The 15,482-nt window shown below is 43.4% G+C and overlaps 1 protein-coding gene and 1 long non-coding RNA gene across 10 annotated transcripts; both read right to left on the bottom strand.

Annotated features, from left to right (window-relative positions):
• Positions 1-1,611: 1,611 nt before the first annotated feature.
• On the bottom strand, positions 1,612-3,346 carry LOC147022685 (uncharacterized). Its single transcript, XR_015059687.1, has 3 exons — positions 2,533-3,346; positions 2,325-2,422; positions 1,612-2,060 (listed from the first exon to the last, which is right to left on the bottom strand). It is a non-coding gene; the product is annotated as an uncharacterized LOC147022685 (long non-coding RNA).
• A 3,913-nt stretch (positions 3,347-7,259) lies between these two features.
• LOC147022686 (uncharacterized) lies at positions 7,260-15,090 on the bottom strand. Of its 9 annotated transcripts, none has more exons than XM_085887461.1 (6): positions 14,925-15,089; positions 14,075-14,198; positions 11,491-11,660; positions 10,584-10,653; positions 10,298-10,497; positions 7,260-7,508 (listed from the first exon to the last, which is right to left on the bottom strand). In XM_085887461.1, the coding sequence occupies exons 2-6, from the start codon at positions 14,115-14,117 to the stop codon at positions 7,503-7,505; spliced, it is 489 nt and encodes a 162-aa protein (XP_085743587.1). In that variant the 5' UTR covers positions 14,118-14,198; positions 14,925-15,089; the 3' UTR covers positions 7,260-7,502. The 9 variants fall into 9 exon arrangements, with proteins under 9 accessions (XP_085743587.1, XP_085743590.1, XP_085743591.1 ...); XM_085887464.1 differs by adding an exon at positions 12,985-13,629 and having other exon boundaries at positions 7,260-10,497; XM_085887465.1 differs by lacking the exon at positions 14,075-14,198 and adding an exon at positions 12,985-13,629 and having other exon boundaries at positions 7,260-10,497.
• Between the last annotated feature and the right edge of the window lie 392 nt (positions 15,091-15,482).

Genomic DNA, 15,482 nt, shown 5'->3' on the forward strand with positions numbered 1-15,482 from the left:
GAATGTACATACCTGTAATACATCTTGCCAGCTCAACCTGTGTTGTTGTTACTGCTGTAAGGCGCAGGATGGTGGACACAATTACCGAAACTGTTTGTCATCGGAAACTGGCTAACTTTGAGCACATATGTATTTGTGTAGTCCTTTGTATCTACAGGTGACAGCAGTGAACCCAATGTTTAACCTCTCAGGCAAAAAAAAAAAAAAAAAAAAACTCTTTGGTCTATTCTCCATTTTTCCCCAGTTCCTAAAGATCACACGATTTCTTCCAGCAAACCATCCTTATGAAACTCCGAAAGTCCAGGCTCAATGTCGACCTCCACTTCACTCTGTTAATTCATTTGCTTCATTGTAAAACCTCCTCTCTGTCTGTTCAATCATATTTGCTCCAGGGCTTCAAGGTAGCAGTAGACCACCACTTCAGGTCATCTGCCAACTCTACCCATCACGTTTTTTTCTATCCTCAATAACCATCCCCTTCCTCTCCCCCAGTTACTTTCAGGTTGCTACATTTCCCGACACAGCTTTCTCTCCTCCTCCTATTCGTTTATCTCCTTGTTGTGCCCATGCATTGGCCAACTGCCCTCTGTCATGCACTCTTCCATGTGCCGATACAATTTTTAAAATGGCGCTCTGTACGGTGACCTGGAACTTGTAACTATAAAAGTGACAAAACTAAGGTTGTTATGGCTGTGTCAAGGAGCCAGAATGACAGATTATCGCATTCCAAAGAGTAATGTTTGCGCCTCTGCCACAGTTCAGGTTTACCAATATAATGGGGATATATGATGCATAAAGATCTGAAGGTTGTGGGAGTCCAAGAGTAGAGATTCTTCACCACTGGTCCGTGGAAGGAAAGCTAATGGAGTAATGCCAGAAATGTCCCCCCCCCCAAAAAAAAAAAATCAGCAAGTCTGTAGACTTAAGTCCTATGTGGGGATGCCATGGATACTCCATAAGTTTACAACACAAATCCTCAAAAAAACAATGCATGTCTGAGAAATGGTTGAGGACGTGTTCAACATTGGGATTTTTTTTAACAACTAAAATGGCCGCCAATTGGCCATCTTTGATCACATCATGAAACAAAATGATGTGCATATGTACACCATCGCGTGCTGTATTTGTGCCAAGTATGAATAAAATTCGTCCATACATGTCTAAGATATGGTTGCAGACGCACACACGGACATGAAGATCGAGACCATATCCATAAGGCCCCGTTTCAAATGAGGTCCAACGAGGGCTTAAAAAAAAAAAAATCAACGAAGATACAAACTTGGAAATCTATAAAGTACCGACCCGTCGCCTGTGGAGAATTTCACATCCAATAACACTTATGAAGCTCGCTGACTCACTGGAGCTGCAAAAATGACTGACCCAAAATCACCTGTTTTTGTAATTATCATTCTTCTTCTTCTTCGTTACAGTGAGGTAAACTTAAAATTGGTTTAAGCTCAGTACTTTTATTTTATAGTGGAACATTGTATCCATAAGTAATAGGCACAACATATAAATGTTGTAACATTTATATGTAAATGTAATATGTAATATTTATATGTAAATATAACACTAGGCACAACATATACAAGTGCGTGGCCGTACGTGCAAAAAAAAAAAAAAAAAAAACTTTCAAACCGCGTGCCAGAAACAACAACCACACAAGCTGTTCCTTCGCTCTCGCGTGCCCGTCCGTGCATGGCCGTACGTGCAAAAAAAACAACAACTTTTAAACAACCACACAGGTCGTTCCTTCACTCTCGTAAACGACGACTGGATTGGGGCATTGTGTTTATCTATAAATGCGCATAAGAAATCGAGAAATTATTAGAAAACAGTCAGTCATCACTATCCAGAAGTAGTGCGTGCCCGTACGGAATGTTCACATCATTCCACGAATCATTGCTTTTATTGAAGTAACAACTGCTGTGATACATACACAGAGTTAATTAAAATCCAAATTAAAATCAAGTTCACCTTGATTCGCTTTACATTCGCTGCCATTGACCATTGCCACTCCTACACCATGGTGAGGCGACAGGGTAGGATTTGTGGGAGACCTGAAAGTACAGTGTCATTAGGTATTCCATGTTCGAATTGTTTTAGTTTGAAAAAAAAAAATAGTTTGCAAAGCATACCACCAAATTGAGATGCATTTCGTTGGCAAGCATGTTGAGTAGAGCTGAATTCCTTAACACTTCCAAAGGCCACACCGTTTTGACAATTGGAAACAAAAAAAAAGTTGTGCACTTTTTTTGATAAATTATTTTCGGAACAATTTTTTTTCAATAAATAAATAATAAAAATTGTCTCCATGTACACACCTTTATCTCGTTAGCACCTCTTCATAAACAACTGCTGAGGAAACGGCGCTTCTTCTTTGTTTCCTCGTCCAGGGCAAGAATTCCGGAGGCTGCTGGATCTGCCAACGTTTTGATAAATTATTAGTTTTAATGGCCAATTATTCAATTAGCGCCAACGTATTTTGCCTTTTCGCAAGGAAGAACACAAAAAGAAGAGAAGACAAAAAACCTGTAATGGCGAACACGGCTGAGGTTCTCTTCCCCATCGGCCATGCCTACGCAGCAACGTGTCCTGTCATTGGTTGGTAAAAGAAATGGCCGCAACAACGTGTCCTGTCATTGGTTGGTAAATAAAATGCCATAACTTGGGAATCACTTGTCCGATTAATATCAAACCTTGAAAAGGCACATCCTCAGGTCCCCAGAAATATACCTGGCAAGTTTCAATTATATGGGACCAGTGGTTGTCAAGAAACAGCGGTCACAGACACACACACACACACACACACACACACACACACACACACACACACACACACACACACACACACACACACACACACACACACACACTGCTGGAATTATAGATAGATTACGAGTGGGCACCCCCGCCCACCGGTTCGGGGGGAGAGAACCAGCGTGGGCCCACCGAACACGGATGGCCATTTATGGTCCGATGAGTCAAATAAATGTAAAATTGTCAAGGATAGCACTGCAATCAACAAAGTAATCACCAGAATGAGTCACGAGGTGAGGAAGAGCATGTGATAAAGACACCACACCGTAATCACCAACATTGTAATCACTGCTGTGAGAGGTGAGGAAGCACAAGGTGATGAAAGTGTGATTTGCCACACCACCTATACGGACCAGGTACTGAACTGAATCAGGTACTGAATGAGGTTGCTAAAATTGCTAACTTTGTGAAGGTGAGGCCTCTCAATTCCTGGTTGTTTGCAGTTTTGTGTGAGAACATGGGAGCGTGGAACAAGAGGCAACCCTCCCCATCACTCTGAGCTCCCATCCCCATCCCGCCGCCTTCAGCTTCCTCCTCGCCCCGTCCCTCTCACTTTCCCCCTTGCCCCGTTCCTCTCTGCTTCCCCTCACCCCGTCCCTCTCAGCTTCCCACTCGTCCCGTCCCTCTCAGCTTCCCCCTCGTCCCGTCCCTCTCAGCTTCCCACTCGTCCCGTCCCTCTCAGCTTCCCCCTCGTCCCGTCCCTCTCAGCTTCCCACTCGCCCCGTCCCTCTCAGCTTCCCACTCGCCCCGTCCCTCTCAGCTTCCCACTCGCCCCGTCCCTCTCAGCTTCCCACTCGCCCCGTCCCTCTCAGCTTCCCACTCGTCCCGTCCCTCTCAGCTTCCCACTCGTCCCGTCCCTCTCAGCTTCCCACTCGTCCTGTCCCTCTCAGCTCCCCCTCATCCCGTCCCTCTCAGTTTCTCCCTCGTCCCACCACTCTCAGCTCCACCTCATCTTACAACCTCCAAACCTCCCTCCCCACCCCACCCATCCCTCAATCTCCCAAAGCCCCCCACTCGTCCCTCACTGTGTGGTCCCTCAAACACCTGAAGCCTTTGCTCTAACCTGACATCTCTCAATCCAAGTTGCTGTGGACAAAAAAGACATAATCTCTTTAACAGAATCCCTCCTCTTACAGGATGTCCCGGACTCCTTCGCATCTCTACCTGGGTCTTGTCTCCTCTGATTTGATATGCCTGAACACAACACTGGTGGCGGAGTGGCACTTTGCATCAATAACTCAATTTCTCACTGTCTGTGTAATTTCTAACTGTCTGTGTCACCATGTAACTTGGCTGGGTGTTGGTACCTCTCTCACCAGTCATGGCACTTCAGCAAAAAACTTCTGTCACTTCATGGGCCTGACTCAATCTGTGAACTTTCCCACCCAGATTTCTCCCAATGGCAAATCTTCTCTTCTGGACTTGGTGATGACAATTTTCCTCACAAATGCCTCCTGCTTCTTTCCTCTATGCAAATTGGTTCATCTGATCATATGAGAGTCAACGTCTCTCTGGCTATTCTCAGAGAGCTGCCTCAGCAATAGTGAGTCTGGTGGTTCACTCAGGCAGATTGGCAGGGACTGCGAGCAACCATCTCAATTCAGGTCTCCTATATCTACTGCTTATTAGCTCAGCCTGGGAATTCTTCCTCAGAAACCTGTTGACCCTTATGCACAGATCAATCCCATCTTGTCTTCAGTTATCCTTCCCTTCTTCCTGCCCAAAGTACATTGAATCTTGTGGTGAGGCAGCGACTCAAAAACAACTTGCCTTCTCTCCCTGGAAGAAAAACCCAACTGCAGACAACCTCAGGTCATTCCAAAAATCCCACAAAAAGTGTTTCTACTCTTAGGAGAGCCAGAAAACAACATCTGTCATCTCAACTTCTCATTTCAAGAAAACAGCATCTCAACAATGAACTTTCAAACTTATCGTCTCCAAAACCTGGTGGGGCCTTATTAAGTCAGTATACTTACCTTCCATCCCTTCCCTCACTTTAAATAGCACCACAGCCGACTCCGCTCGTGAGAAGGCTGAATGCCTCAATCCTGTATTTCCTTCCAAATCTCGTGTCCCCAAACCCTCACTATTGGGACCCATCCTTCCCTGTCATACCCAACTGCTCCTGCATTCTGGGTAATTTGCATCTGAGAAGGTGAAGTTTCTTGCAACCCTCTTTAAATTTTTTTCTTTATAAATTTTCTTTATACCTTTACACTGCTGACCTAACACCTCCCAGAACCACATGATTTCTCTACCCCCTCTTCCTCTTCCTATAATTTTTGCTGACCTAACATCTTCCTTCAACTTTTGCCAGTCCAAATTCACCACACACCTTCATTATTTTTTCTTCAACCTTTCCTTTACCTAATCTCACCTCGTTTTAAAAAAAAAACAAACAAACAAAAAAAAACGGTCTCTTAATATGTATCAACTTCCTTTTTCGCACGTGTGCTTCCCTGTCATGTATCATAATTCACAACTCTTCTTCCTTAAATAGACCGTTTTCAATTCAACCTTTCCTTCATCCTGTGCCGAAAAAGTCCAACTGTTATATTTCTTTCCTCCATTCTCTTAATTCTCCTTTATTGCATCCTTCACATACAGTAATGTCTTTAATCACATCTGACATGAAAAAATTCTTAAATCCCATTTTTCAATACATGTTCATGTTCCATCAGTCGTCCTTGTTTTCCAACTTTAGTACCAATTAATCCCACCTCCTTAAATCTACCTCCTTCTAACTCCTCACCTGTTATACCCTCTCCTTTCCCCTCCCATCTTGCCCCTCATGCTATCTCCGCTCTTAGCACCTCTTCACTGTCATGCTTTAGTATCAGCTCCTCTTCTGATGTCCCAAACTGTATGGTGCTCTAACATCTGTGGGCTCCGTTTCTAACATAACAGATACCTCACTCTCTCAAACAGTACACTCCTTAGCATCTCAAACATGCTCTTTCTTTCCTCTCATCACACCTCCCCTTCTTCCCAACCCCTCAGAAATTTTACCTCCCCTTGCCCACTCCTTTCTTCACCATTCCACTACCAAGTCTCATCCCTCCCCTCTTCTCACCTCTCCCATTTCCCTCCTGCCCTCCTTCTCAAAGCTTCCCTCTCACAGCAGCCTTCACACTCTTTCCCCTCCAAGCTTCCCTCTCACCTTTTTCAAAAACTTCCCCTCACCCTTCTCTCTCAACTCTCACCTCTCAGCCTTCTTCCTCCAATCTCCCCCTCACTCCCCCTTCTTAAAGTTGCCCCCCTCATACCCACAAAGCTGCCTCCTTCCCCTGCTCTCTCTCTCTCTCTCTCTCTCTCTCTCTCTCTCTCTCTCTCTCTCTCTCTCTCTCTCTCTCTCTCTCTCTCTCTCTCTCTCTCTCTCTCTCTCTCTCTCTCTCTCTCTCTCTCTCTCTCTCTCTCTCTCTCTCTCTCTCTCTCTCTCTCTCTCTCTCTCTCTCTCTCTCTCTCTCTCTCTCTCTCTCTCTCTCTCTCTCTCTCTCTCTCTCTCTCTCTCTCTCTTCCATCTCATCCCTCCACCTCCTCCAATCTTCAATTTCTCTCTGTCCCCTCTCTTATTACTCCCCATTGTGCATCATCCCATCACCATTGAGCCTTTTCTCCTCATTCAGCCCTCTCCCCTAGCTCTTCTGCAATTCCCAACACTCTGTCAACAACTCTACCAACCCCCCCCTCTTCCCTCATCCTACACTCCTCCTCCCATCCCCTTTACCCAAAGCCTCCTCCCCTCCCACTTCCTTAACAGTTTGGACCTCAATCATCTGGGACCTTCACTCAAACGTCATAGATCTTGCCATACAGGTTTCCACTGACAAACCAGACATAATCTGCTTTACAGAAAATTTCCTCCTTCAAGACTTCTCTGACTCCCTTGAATCTCTCCCTGGTTACTCCCTCCTCTGTCCCCTCTAACTGCAGTACACCGAGGGATGGGCTTAGAGGAACGCAATGCACTAATTCCCCTGGAAGCAGGATGGGCATCACCTGACCCATCTCTCAATTAGGCTATACACTGTTTTTAGCCCCATCTCTCAATGGTAAAGAATCACTCAAAAATTCTCGTATCCAGATCTGGATCTGGTTCTTCACCAAAATCTAATCAATTTGTCCTTGAAACACACCCAACCTGTCCACCATAAATTCTTAAGATATCCTGCTCACAGATAAACAGACAAACAGACAGGGGTGAAAACATAACCTCCGTCCACCTTTGGTGACAAAGTAAACAGAGTTTAAAATTCTGAATTAATGTGAAAAAGTTAAGAATGTCACACTATAAAGTAGCAATACTTTCTCTTGTCATTAAGAGTTTACATTTCATAATAACAGGTCAAGCCTGGTTAATGTCTTCCTCCTTTAACTCTGCATATCAAAGCGCTTGAGGTTATTTTTTTAATATATAATCAATGGATGTCCAACCAGTATTCAGGCATAGTCAAAAGTAGTTTATTGAAAGGATAAATACAAAGCAACACAGCGATACGGTAATGTACAAATCAAATGTAAAACAACTCTTCTCTCCACTCTCTTCTTTGCTTTACCACTTATGTGCACTAGCTCACTCACATTTCTGAAAGCCTCTACCTCGAGAAACCACTCGTAAATACGGGATGAGCAGTTCAATATGTAGATGGTGCCACAAACTTCTCGTTCCAGTGAGTGAAGCTTTACATCTGGAAACAGAAATAAATTTCCTCAATCCTTGTGATCTTTCCACAACGTGCAAAATTGTGATCTTCAACATTAACACTTCTCATCTTTATTAGTCTCGCCCCAAAGGGGTTGCAAGACTATTTTAACACTCCTGTCTGTCTGTCTGTCTGTCTGTGTCTGTGTGTGTCCACTTCCATAAATTTTCGCTTTAATTTTGTTTTCTCTGCAACCGCATGTCCGATCGATGTGAAGCTTTAAACCAGGGGTCTCCAACATTTTTGGGCGGAGGGCCACAAAAGCAAAGTGGTGAGGGGTGGAGGGCCGCACCCCAAAAAAAGGACGCTAAATTCTGAAAAATGTGAAAAAACAGTTAAATACAGTTTTTATTGAAAACGCACATGTAAACCTAAACACAATTGAGAAAAATAGAGTTACATGAAAGGGCCTACGAGCACATTCAATGAGATGGCTGGTGCTGCTTACCAGCAGAGAGTGTTACAACATCCGGTTTGATGGAGGACACAGAGAGCAACAGAACATCACTGAGATGGGCGTCCGTCAGCTGGGCACGCGTCTGGTTTTTGAGCAGCTTCATGCGACTGAAGAGCTGCTCGCAACAGTAGGTAGAGCCAAATATTGATGCTGTGTTAAAGGCGAGCCACACGAGGTTGGGATAATTGCTGGAAGGGAGGATGTGGAGGCTCCAAAAATCCAGCAAGGGAGAGGCAAGATATTCTCTCTGTCCCCTCTCTTATTACTCCCCATTGTGCATCATTCCATCACCATTGAGCCTTTTCTCCTCCTCAAACCCCTCAAATCGTCACAGCACTGCAGGTCAATGAGCTCCATCTGCACATCAGGAGGGGCAGCGTCGCAGTCAACATCAAATGGCGAAGAAAACAACTGGAACTGCTGGCTGTGCGATCGGAGATCCTTGAAACGGGCAGCGAACTCGACCCTGAGGCAACCGATTGTGCTGGTGGCGAAGTCAGGTGCGTCACACAACTCACAGGACTTCAGGCGAGGGAAGTGTGTGAAGTCCCCCTTGCCCAGTTGAGACTCCCAAAGGCACGATTTGAGCTTGAAGGCGTTGAGGTGGGCAAACATTTCAGTGACGAGGAGACCTCTTCGTTGAAGCTGCAGGTTCAGCTCATTCAGATGGTGAAAAAGATCAGTCAAGAAGGCCAGTCATGAAAACCAATTACAGAACGCTTTGATCATTGACACAAGTTGGCAGTATCGCGGGCCGCATTGTAATGTAAACTTAATATGGCACTGCGGGCCGCATAAATCCATCTAAGGGGCCGCAGGTTGGAGACCCCTGCTTTAAACATAGGAGGGACTCCCCATAGTGAATATTTTATTGGTAATTGATGTCATAGGTCACATGGTATGGCAGCCATATTTGATGAAAGAAAAAAAAAATTGGACATCTCCAAAACCACTCAACAAAAAAATTGAAACTTGGCATATACCATCAACTCCCCACGGGGTATATTAGGGTGATAACAATGACGTCATCCATGAAGTGGTATTCCAGACATAATTGGTTGAATCAAAATCCTTGTATGAAAAATCCGAAACTTCATACATGTGATCTACGACCGAAGTAAATGAAGACTTAAATTTATGACATCATTGATCACATGGTCTGGTGGTCATATTGGATTGAAAATAAAAATGTAAAAAAATCTTCTTCTCCAGAACCGCTTTACAGATAGATCGATGTGAAACTTCATACATATGATGGACTCGCCACAAGGAATATAGTTTGATTTTTTTTTTAAATATTCATCTTCATTGATGCAATTTATCCTTCATGTGCACAAAAGTGGTCATTAAATATCTTAATAAATCAATCAATAATCGATAAAGCTATGGATAATGGCAATGTATGCGACATCATAGGATGCATGGATGATCCGGGTATATGGGCCATCATAGTAACGTTTTTAGTTAACGAAGGTAATTTTGTTCAGAATGAGCATGCGGGATGAGAATATGTGCCCCACCGAATGCCGTTCGAGTTACCACTTCTTACCATTAAATCATACATAATAAACAATTAGTTCCATATAGAATCATAGATAAGGAAGTGTTAACAATACTGAATGCAATACACGATCTAATGGTCAAGACTGAATAACGGTCAATACCGTTAACAATACGAAACACAATATGCCGTCTAACAGTAACTCATAAATAACTTGTAACCTGATGTTGGCATAACGGTTAAGGTGGCTGGCTTAACATCTTCGTATCTTAAGTTTGAGCCTCTGTCGTGTCATTAAATAACTTCAGGTGAGTTGATTCAGCCTGCCATCCTTCCGATATCAGCAAAAAGGCTACCAGCTTACTGGAAACAGGGGGCACTGCATCAGTAGCATAGCCATGCTCCAAGAAATGATGCAACTAGCAGCCATAGGCTTCATACAAAATGATTATGATGATAAAGAACTTGTGGCACTCTATATATGCCACATATTGTGTATTAGTGCATAATGTGACAAAATAATTTGTCAGGATCTTATCATTACCTGCTTTTCCAACATGAGTGCAATCATAATTGGAACATTGCTTGGTTGAAATGTACTTGTGATGCTCTGTATCGTGTATTATTGGAAGTATAATTATATGCTGGAAATATGCTGCAGAATCAATGAAATTACAGGTGTGAATAATTTGTGTGCAGAGAAGAACAAACAAGTGCATGATCATTTGGCCGTAATGACACTTGAAAGCGAATTTGTAATAGATAGATCATCCACAAATCACACACAGTAAGGTGTTTCTCTGCTGGCTACTCAACTTCATTGTTGCTACTCAATGATGTAGAAAGACCTTGTCCACACAGGTTTCTGAAACTTTCATCTTCTTCCTGCTCCGCATACGATCCATCGGTTTTGATCCAACTTTTCACGTTTATCGATTCAAGCTGTTTCTCATCAAGGGTCCATAACTCATTGTCTCCAGCAGGCAACACAGTAGCATTAAAGTTGTTATGGAATCCTACAATGAAAAGGCACATCACACTTTAGTAAAAAAATGTGTGGTGTTATGAAGAAGTGAATGTTCCTGAAGCAATTTCTCATTACCTGAACAGAAATCTTGAGGGATGACGTTGGGTTGCAAAAGAGAAGCAGCAAATGTCTGAGCTGGAGCATCCTTGACAGAGGAACAAAAAAATAAAAACACCATCAAATAAGTACAGCTGAAGTCGACAGAGAAAGTTACAAAAGCTTTTCTCATATGACAAATGGTACATAGATTGTGCAAGGAAAACTAGAGTCTGTCACAATTCAAGTCCTCATTGGTTGGCCTATTTGAAATTCCCATCTGAATCCATGGTTCATGCTGCTGTGATGCTAAGTTAAAATCCTTTTGGCGATGTTTGTTTTCCACCCATGTCCGTGAGCTTTTTATAAATATACGTTGATGTCTCCTCATTTATTCTGCAAAAAAATCAGTCTGGGTTCTTCGATGTGATTTCGATTATAGATGAAAATAAATAAATAAAGAAAGAAAGAAGAATGTATGGCAGTCAGACACACAGACATACAGACGTACACCAAATTGCATATTTTAGTATGATACAAGTGTGTACGTTGTCGTGCCCATTCGTTTAATAATCATCATTACTGCACGTAAATTATCAGTAACATGAGAAAGTCATCTTTCTCTCTTGCAATTGAGCAGGAAAGACTCCTTGGGTAGTGATGACTGGTAAATGGGGCAGGATGATTGGGTGACGCAAGCGTCCCCACCCCATCATCCATTTGGCGCATTAGACCGTTGGGTTGTCTTTGGAGCCATGCCCCAGCACATGCACGATTACCCATACGGTCTGTACAGGTTATGGTTTGCACATATCTATGCATGTGGTTCAAGATTGAAATCAAGTTGAATGCACAATTGCCCAACAATTGTGTAAGTGATCGAAAACATGAGCAATTGTTGTGATTGTAAAAATTGGCCATAAAAGCATGGTTTCAGATTTCTCACTTGCTGTCGTAGGGTCGAAATACGTTCTGCAAGAACAGCTAGCCGAGCCTCCACAAGCTCCATATCCTTTCGGAGCGCAAGGTTGCGCAGAAGAGCTCTGTGCTGACGCTCACAGACCTCTTGCCAGTAATTGTGCAGTGTGGTCATTATTCCATTCCCAGCATATGGACCTGTGGTCAAATGAGAGGTTGTTGAAAGTCTACTCATGTGCTACATCAAAATATATGACTCCCAAAACAAGGGGCAAATTCAGCATTGCATTGTTTGATCGTTATATTATTAATGTACATTGCACATGTTATATATTGCAATGGGACCAGTCTCCTTAAGGGGCGAATCAGGACCTGCTAAAGGTAAATGCACAACCAGTCAGTGAAAGGGAAGAGTGGGTGACAACTGACAAGTCGGTCAGAGAGAGAAGGGGACGAGAGTCGATGAAAGCAAATTGGGTGACCAGAGAGAGGATTTCAGAGACCCAGAAAGGGCTTGAGTGGTAAGTGAGCCAGGAGTTGCTAATTCAAGAGGGGTGCGCGATTGGCAAGGCAGAGAGCAGCCAGTAGGTCATTCCGATGTAGAGCTGTGAAATACGAGTCCATTGTGCCGCACAACCTTAACTCCCTCCACCCACCCCAATTCAACCAACCAGCCTACGTTACACCATTCCAGCACTTACAAAGAACACCCCTCCATCACACCACCCCCCCCCTCTGAGTCTACCTCCCAGCTTTCATTCCATTCTTTCTCTCTCCTCCATTTGTCTTGTGTTCCTGTACAAATCTGGTGTGGCGTATGTATTTATGAGCCGTACCGTCCGTTTGTCATCTTTACCCTTTAATCTATTGCTTGCTGCGTCCCCTTCCCCTTATCTAATAATTGTGCATTATTTTACCAACATTGCTGTGGTTTTTGGGACATTACCATAGCTCCAGCATTATTGAATTATTGATTGGGAATAAAGCGTGCCAAAACCACGATACACAAATTAAATTAAACAAGGGCGAGAAATGCTTTGCAATACACATCCCCTCCCAGTTACAATGAATATTTGTTTATTTGGGGGAGGGGGGGGGTATCCAAGGGCATGTTCGGTGTTGATAATAAAACCTATAGGATTACCCCTCCGGTGAAACCGGTGGGGGTATTGATAAAGTCTCATTAGTATTTGGTAGGTGAACCCTTTACTTTATATCGAGCATGACACCTTGCTTACATGCTCCCATTAAATTTATCAATGTATGACTAACGAATGTTCCAAACATTATATTTACACTTCCAATTATGCATCCAAGGTGATTGGTTCCAGTATTGCTCGGTAAAGTATCCATATATCCCCATATAGTCTCAAATATGTTCGTATCAGGACTTTGTGCAGGCAGAGGCATCGCCGTGAGTGTTCCATCAATCTCTTCAACATTCCAGATAGTTTTTCACCACAATGACTACATGTTTGGGGTCATTTATTAATTTTGGAAGAAAAACCATCCCCAAACCCACCTCTTTCTGAGTTTCCAGTTTTTCCTTCCACTTCGATGTGATTGAAAATTTGATGCTGTATCCATCCAACTCACCCCCTATGTCATTCCCTTGCTTTCATTCTTCCACATGTCTCTGATCGATCCCTCCAAGGGTCCCTCCACCCTGCTGGTGGTGCGTTTCCCCGCATCCCTCTTCCCACTGTTACATCCTGTGTTCTCACTCCTTCATGAGTCAAGACTGTATACAAAAAAAATGCCCACCCAATTACAGGTGTTTCTGAGGGAACCTGGCGTGATGGATCAGAACCTGTCTGTACCCGTTGGTAATCAGTGTGCCTTCGTTTTTATGCCAATCCCTGACACTTGGCCGAGATGCAGTTCCACACTTGTATCGATCCACCCCCATGCTTCACCATAGCTATTGTGCACTTACTGTTGTGCCGCTCCCTCGTCTGTCTTTGAACAAAGTGCCATTGATTACTACCAAATACTTCAAACTCGGACTCATCTGTGAAGAGCAACTTCTTCTAGGTTTGCTCATGCCACCGTTTCATTTCTTCTGCCCACTTCAGCCATTTTGTTTGATTGCTTTTCCTCAGCAAAGGTTTACGGGCAGCTGCACATCCATTGAAACGATGTTGCATACAATGTGTATCTTGCTGTTCTGAAGGAAACATGAACACATACTTTCAGTCAGGTCATTGGGCTTACAAGATGGCCTATGGACACGCACACTTGCCTCGAAGCTGTCGAGCCCGGGTTTGAATGCCGACCCAGCTACAAACTGTCATCCCGGTGTTTCACAAGCAGGGTGATTTATCAATGTGTGTGCCGTCCCTCGGATGGACGTGAAATGAACGTCCCGTCTGCCAGCCCTTGTTGGTGGGTGTTAACCCCACCCCCCCAAAAAAAAAACTGTGATATAAAATCAGAAGTTTGGAAAAAATAGATGGCAAAACAGATCAATCATCATGAAGCCGAGGAGACCAGAGAAGGTGAGAAGAGAGAGGAGCACATCAAAAGAGTACATTGGTGCACAAAGTTGACCCCCTTATTATCATATTACAATATAGAATGGATGGAAATATGAGATACAATTCCACCACCACCTTTATCAAGGAGTCCCAGTGCTGGAATTTGATCTTCTACCATGGCTTCCACAAACCCTGGTGGGAATCCTGAATCTGTACCGATTTATTCAAATCCTCCAAAGTGCATTCACCTCATCACCACCTGCATTCAGCAGACCCTCAGGACATGAGGACAAAGAGGAAGAAGAGGAAGTCGGGAAGAGGAAAAAGAGGAAGTCGTGAAGAGGAAGAAGAAGAATAAGAATACGGAAAAAAGAGGAAGAAGAAGAGTATGAAGTGGAAGAAGAGGAAGAAGAAGAGTATAAAGTGGAAGAGGAAGAAGAGTATAAAGTGGAACAAGAGGAAGAAGAAGAGTATAAAGTGGATGAAGAGGAAGAAGAGTATAAAGTGGAATAGGAAGAAGAAGAAGAGTATAGAGTGGAAGAAGAGGGAGAAGAAGAGGCAAAGGAAGAATGGCGAAGCAAATTGGATGCACAGATTACAATATGGAGGGGATACAATTCCATGACCACCAGCCGATCGAAGTTTAATAAATACTAAATAGCGATTGCGAGATTAATAAATAAGGAAGATTCTGGGCAGTTTCCAAGTTTGGTGATTTGCTGAGAAACTGTAGCCGTTTCCCCGTGCCGTCCTCAAAGCATTAACTCCTCGCAGGTTCGCCTTCCTCGAGCTATTTCTACACAAACACGTTTTCGTGAACGTATCCCCGAGAAACGAGAACCAATTTTTACCACACAACGAAAAGAAAATGCATTGGGGGCAAAGCCCAGTCAATACCCTCATTCATGAAGACATAATATAATGCTCAGAATAAAGAAACAATCGACAGCAACGCAAAACGCCGCACATTTCGATGAGACCTTACCACGGCGTAGCATACACCGCCCTAAAGCTCTGTCGTCATGGCGAATCAAAGAGTATGTGCTAAACTCCGTCTTTCCCTTCCCATCTTCGAAAAATATAATTTACACCCTCATGTGGAATTTTTAAAAATAAACGCTACACTCCGAACGTCCGCGTCTTGAAGAAAATAAAACATAATTCGAGAAAAATCCAGAAACAATCCTGGATTTTTTCCGCTACCGATGTAAATATTTAATACGTCATATTTAATGATGCAATGCGTTTCCTTGGAGATGAAGAAGGAAAGCGTATTCGTTGTATCTTTTGAATATAGAGAGAAAAAAAAAAAAAACCTAATGGGGAACCAGCCGAGCTGTAAGAATCTCCGTGATATACTCCAATTCTTACACTTGGAGTCCAGTGATGCTGATAAGACCATTTGAATGATCATGCTTGCGCCCGATCCGTCATCAGAAACCCAATAACTTGGTTTGTCAATTTATTTATATATTCTCATAAAATCACAATGGCGTGCATGGGTGATGGTGGAGAGATTAAGAACAGGATGGCCAACTTGATA

Source organism: Eptatretus burgeri, chromosome 7 (assembly GCF_056783735.1).
Source record: "Eptatretus burgeri isolate ZD-2024b chromosome 7, Ebu_testis_v1, whole genome shotgun sequence".
Taxonomy (NCBI): domain Eukaryota; kingdom Metazoa; phylum Chordata; class Myxini; order Myxiniformes; family Myxinidae; genus Eptatretus; species Eptatretus burgeri.